This window comes from Rhagoletis pomonella, unplaced genomic scaffold (genome assembly GCF_013731165.1).
Source record: "Rhagoletis pomonella isolate Grant_MI unplaced genomic scaffold, Rhpom_1.0 Rhpom_scaffold_00002, whole genome shotgun sequence".
NCBI classification, from domain to species: Eukaryota; Metazoa; Arthropoda; class Insecta; order Diptera; family Tephritidae; genus Rhagoletis; species Rhagoletis pomonella.
In genome coordinates this window covers 1760469-1766715 of record NW_023458556.1, presented here as the reverse complement: position 1 = coordinate 1766715, position 6247 = coordinate 1760469, and the positions used below count along the sequence as shown (strand labels likewise).

At 42.6% G+C, this 6247-nt stretch overlaps 1 protein-coding gene across 1 annotated transcript in view; it reads right to left on the bottom strand.

The window, feature by feature from the left end:
- The window catches only part of LOC118732419 (teneurin-a-like), a gene marked incomplete in the record, with an annotated part of 439680 nt that overhangs the window by 63222 nt on the left and 370211 nt on the right, over positions 1-6247 (bottom strand). The window contains 1 exon segment of the mRNA XM_036461555.1: positions 1-679. Within this exon segment, the coding sequence (XP_036317448.1) occupies positions 1-679 (679 nt within the window).

Here is a 6247-nt window from a genome sequence, read left to right as displayed (position 1 = left end):
AAGCCTTGAACGCTTTCATTCCGCCATTGCGCGGCGCGTTTGTGCCGCAGGTGACTATCCAGCCGACCGCCCTTGATGAACTCGACGAAATCGTGCTGCGTAACAGAAGGTGCTACGTTGCGGCGCGAATAGACCGCAAAGCTGGCGCCCCACGGCAGCGTGAAATTGAAGCGTATGAAGGCCGGGTGCTTGTTGCGAAATTCGAGGTTCCAGAACTGATAGGGTGGTATGTTGGCGTGGTAGAATTCATTGAAGTCCTTCAACTCCACCACCTGCGGCCATTTCAACAGCTGCTGTTGATGCTGTGAGGACTGTTGTTGCTGTGCCGTGTACGATTGGTCCTGCAGATGGGAGGTGGCATCTTGTGGGACGCCGGCCAATGTCTGTTGATGATTGATGGCATTTGGCTGCTGTTGCTGCAGCAGCAATTGTTGCTGCTGTTGAAGCTGCAGCGACGGCGCCGAGTTCTGCATGCCTCCATAGCCACTACTGGTTCCACTGTGGTCCGATGTGCTCGTTTGTATTGACTCCTCTGTGGGGTAGGCGGTTGGCAATTGGCCGCCACTGGCGCTGATTCCACTGGATTTCACGTTGCCATGCAAGTCGTGTGGTTGCGACTTTACATCTTGGACTAGGATGCAATTTGTTGAGTCCATGTTGGGCTTCATCGAACTGACAGCTGCAATGAAAAGAAGAAGAGGACACATTTATAAAGGGGTAGGAAAAACAATCACATTTTTGTTGGTATAAATATTTCTCAAAAAGTAAGAATGCCAGTGCGAATGGCCACAAAAGTACCAACTGCTATTGCTCATAGTGGGCACATGATAATCATAAATTGCGAGTATGAAGTAGTGTGTGTGTGTTTGTGTGTGTGCATCTGGAGGTGACGCATTGCAGTCGCATCCATAATTTGCAGGCCTCTAAATCACAGTTCACCGGGAAATATGCAATGCATAAAAATACCATATGTGCAACCGAACAAGCGAATAGATGTCGAAGTACGTGAGATATATGTATGCTGGCTGGCAGGCAGGTATGCAGAGCAAGCCATAATCCACGGCAGTGGCAGGAAAGGAATCGGTTGCCAAAAATGCAAAATCGTGCTGCCACACGTCGAAAGTGTGAAAGTGTGAGCGCGATAGCTTCAAGGAAGATGCGCAACTTCGCCGATAGGAGTATAATATAAACCAAATGCTGCCGCAGCATTTTGTTTTAGTTCCATCCTGCGGCATGGCGGCTTACAGAAGAAGGAATGCATGTTGGATGGCCGCAAAGTGCTGAGGTGTCTTTGGCTCCTGCGAATTTATGGGAGCGCACGTCTCGCCACAAAGAAAGCGAAACGAGAACCCTGCGCGTTCGCCTCCATGAGCGGCGCCAAGATGAAAGCGCTGCGCGGAGTTTTAAAGAAAATCGATTACTTAAGCATAAATTATGTGGCTGGGGCCCTAAAGTTGTAGACTACTGGCCATAACGACGTGGCGGTCCACTAGCCTCGTTTTTTCCCCCCCATTTTTGCTTTTGAATTTAAATTTATTGCGAAACGGACGCCGCTCTCAGCAGCAGCGGCATCTGCGACGGTGCATATGGGCACTTACAACTGCCTCGGATCGCCACATCATGCCAGCAGCTAACCGCGCTCGTAAATCACAAAAAAATCGAGCTGTGGTAACTTCTGCATTTTCGGAATTTTCGTCTTTCTTCAGTTTCGATAATTCGTTTCTTCTTACCATTTCCCATTGTATGTGTAGCGTATGGTGTCCTCACTGACTATTGAGAGTCGGCCATTCAAATTTCAATTCTGCGATTTATTGCAAGTTATTTCGAAATTTATGTACTAAAGATTCCCGTTTGAAAGCTCTAAATTTGAAAAGCTAAGAACTTTTCCCACAGCGCACGCCATTCAATTATTTCCCCATTGGCCTGGATTTAACGATGCGTTGATATCGCTTCTGCCTGCCTGCATGACAGCATGACAGCATGACAGTGAGCAAATTTTACGTAAATCGTAAATCGGGTATCTAGCGAGAGTGATTGCGTCTAATAGCCCAGTTATGCACACTTAGCTTTGCATGGGAGTTGTCACATAAGGATCTGTTAAATGGGCTTTCCGTGTAAGCGGTTACCCAATGCATAGCGCTTAACATTTAGAATTCTGTAGGGGTTTTGATTTTTACGTAAAAATGGTATGGCAGTGCCAGTATGCATAACTGGGCTACAAGCGTCATGCGTGTGTACGTGCGTGGCGGTGTGCGGATGTGTTTGTGTGTGAGTGTGCTACTGCCACAATTTCTCTGTTTACTTTGTATTGAACAAAATACATATTTCACTCAAGCGACAGCTCAAGGGCTTGGCTAAACACTAGCACCCCAAAACACAAACAACAATAATAATAACACCCACATTACATGGAGATTGTGTTGAAAGAAAGCGACAATGACTGAAGAAACAAATCGGCTGCCATTTTTTTAAATCGAATGTAGCACAAAAGTGTACATGTATTTCAAAATGCCTCCAAATTGTTTTAGAATTTCGAAGTATCTCCAACTCAAATCACTGGCTTTTAGTCAGATATCTGCCGAGCTAAGTGTGCCACATTTGGCTGATTGGTTGGCGCTAAGCCCTGCTGATTGAAAAATGGTTTTTTAATGGTGTCGGGGGGATTCGGAGTGGCAGAGCAATCCGCCGTTTTCACTTTCACATCGCTGCTTAACAACTCAACAACAACTCAAAGTGACTAACTTGCTTGCGAATATAACCAGAAGAAGCAATGCTTAAAGTAATATAGACAGAAATGTTGATTTGCTGTGACTGCTCTGTTTTATGCGCACCCAGTTGTTGTTGTTGTCAGTCGTCAATTATGCGGACCTCCATTGTCGACTACATATTGAGTTTCATACTTTCACTAATCAAAAGCAAAAGGCCACGAGCCGAATGGCATCTGAGTGGTCATCTTATATGGGGCAAGTCAATATTATTTAACTACATTATGCATCGGCGCCCAGAGTGGTTTGGCTCCTTAACTTCCCCGCCGGCAGCTCATAGGCGCATTAAAACTGACCGATGCTAATATATGTTTGTACATTACATATGGCATTGAGTACTTGAAATACTAATTAGTACACTGCTACACAGAGACAAACACACACACACACACTAAAACGACTCGGGCTGTCAATATGTAATCGATATATAAATGCGCGTCTAGGAGTGTGCAGAGCTAATGGGCTCAGGCCTCGATAGCACAACTTAATGAATCCCTGAGGAATTGCTTTTACTTTGCCGTTTGTATTGAATTCCAGTTTTGTCGGCCGCGTCAAGCAGCCCGTCCGAGCGATCTGTCGCACCCCGTCTACTTCACCGCCATTCCAATGACGACAAAGACAATTCAAGATGCGAGGAGTGTAAGTAGAAGGCAAGTAAATAAATAATGACGCCGCCAAAAAGGAGTGCCATTACGCACTTAAAGTGCCACAGAGAGGGGCATTGAATGTGCATTTACACACACACACACACAAACAGACACCCCAGTGCAGGGTGGTTTTTGTTGATTGTGTGGCAAATTAAATAAGCGACGCCTGCAAACAAAACCCAATACAAACCACTAAATATAATCAATTTTAATTGACAGCCCACACAATACCAATACAGCGATTACACAGACATAATGACAAAAATACTTGTACCAGCCGAAGTGTGTAAATCGATATGGCAACAATGGCAAAAACAAGAACTTCAAGCAAAAGGACATTCGAAAAGACACAGAGATACAAGGGTGCATATGGAGCTTTATGTGTTCTCCCTGTCAACTGTGCATTAATGGCCGTAATTTCAGCGGTTATTTTACCATATTAGGCGACAAACTATGCACACATCGTATCGATGTTAGTTTGTAATAAATATGTATCTGAAAATGTGTGCGCGAGCCGAAAGACAGCAAAGAAAATGCCACGCAAGTGTGCACCATCGCTTCCTTCCAGTAACAGTCGCACCCGCCGCTGCCGCGCCGCTTGGGCTAAGCAGTTTCCACTTTGTTTCAAAGCTTGTTAGCTCAATGGTTCAAAGCTTTTAATTTCTTAACGATGGCTCACAACTTCATGGTGCGCAGTTGGAGCAGGGCGATTGACCTATTTTTATTTATGTCTCTATTTGTTTTCATTGTAGCCTTCTGCAGCCGCTGAAGCGCTTGATAAATTAACGACATCGTACAAGAAAAATAATTTCTTTGCCTATTTAAAGGCGCAAGCTACATGAGTATTCTTCTAAGTGACAAAAAAGGGCTAAATAAGCTCATTCAAGCGAAAGTTCAAACTTTTCTAGCCACTGCATGACTGAATCCCCTTGCCTCCTTAAAAACGTTTTTTTTTGTTTTTTTTTTTGTTGGAAAGCTATGCAGACAGCGCGTGATTGAACTCATTACGCCGAAAATTTAATGACAACCATTCATTAATTTATTGATGTCAATTTCAAATATTAATCCCCGATTCAGCACAAACGCACACAAACTAAAACTCATTCCCAGCGGACAGAATGCTCGCAAACGAATCGGATAACGATAGGAATGTGACGTTCAATTTCTTTTTCTTTTCGAATTTATAGAAAAATTCAAGCTGCAATGCTCGCATGATTGGGTTTTACGGCCAAAAAAAACTTTGAAAACCGTTCTTGTCTAGGAGATTTTAATACGATTAACAATGACGGGATGAATTACATCAAACACTTAATTTTGACGTCAAGCTTTCTGTAACGAAAAATTCAGATTCGTCGGTAACACCACCTTATTAAATTAACCATCGGCTCGAGTCGTAACATCCGTCCACGGATTGGAAACCTTATGTGACACGTCAGTCATATAAGCTAAGCTCGCTGGGTTACTGCGACCAGCTTCGGCCAGTGGTGATAATATTTGAGATTTCAAAATAGTGCCAAGTCACCGAAAACAAAAAGTATTTTTTCTAGTCGAATTGTAATATTGACTATGTTAAACACTAACCGCACACAATGGCCCTCAAATATTCGTTGCGCTTCGTTTGTGCTGTCGTTTTAACTGCCGAAGCGACGTACGAACAGCACAGCAAAGCTCTCTCTCTGGCTCTTAACATTTCGGTCAGGGTTTCAGCTGTGCGTTTGTGTGAAACTAAAGGCGGGTTTACCGCTCGTGTCCGGACAACTTTTTATTTGCTCCTCTCAAAACATTTTTGCCGGAGAGGGTGCTCAAGTACGGTTTACCGTTCAGTTTGGCACATTTTATTTTGTTCTGACGCAAACAGCTGATGATATTGTTGCCTACATATGATTTTGAGTTGCAAACGTATATAAAAGAGAACGCGGCAACCCGAATCCTCAAGTCGTTCGGACAGAAAATCCAAATCAATTTGATTCGAACAAAGAGTGGTCAGCACAAAGTATTCGGACACGAACGGTGAATCCGCCTTAAAAGTGCGAAACGTTGTCATATGTTTGTTGTAAAAAACTATCGAATATTTCACATTTTCATACAAACGTACAGAGTTTTGCTTTAAAGAGTGAACTCTAGTTATATATCGTCCCTACCATACAGTCTAAATGCGATATTGAATCTAAGAATTTCGAAAAATGTATTAAAAATCTGGTTTAAAATATAACTCATTTATCTTCTTTTAATTCTTCCAACAGGTTAGGGAAATGATGTGTGACTGCATATGTATATATATGTAGTTTGGAACGAATTTCCTTCATCTCGTTTAAAAATCGACCAGTTTCGGCGTTATGCAATGTAATTTTGGTATCTTTTCTCGTTTTTTAAATCCAATTTTAGGAGTTTATATCGACTGTTGAGTGGAATATCGACCTATCTCGGTAGCCAGTTCGAAAAGGCCATATCTCAAAAAAACTTTTCAAGAACGCCCCATTTCAGAATTCGTTTCAAAAATGCCCTATCTCAGCTGCCGATTCAAAAACGCTTTACACCAGCACATTTCCAATACATTTTGATGTGGGCTAGGACGTTTTTGAACCGAATTCTGAGATATGGCGTTCTTCAACAAAATTCTGAAATAGGGCGTTCTTGAAAAGTTTTTTGGGATAGGGCGTTTTCTAGTTTAAGCTTTTCCGATGTCTATGTTTCCGTCAGAGCTGTAAAATGATTGAATCAACATAGTCTGCATTCACTCGGCATTCCTTTTAAAATGTTGATTGTTGGTTTGTATAAATAAAAACTTCATTCCTGAGTGGCTTAAAATATTTTAAAACAAACAAACTGTGTTTT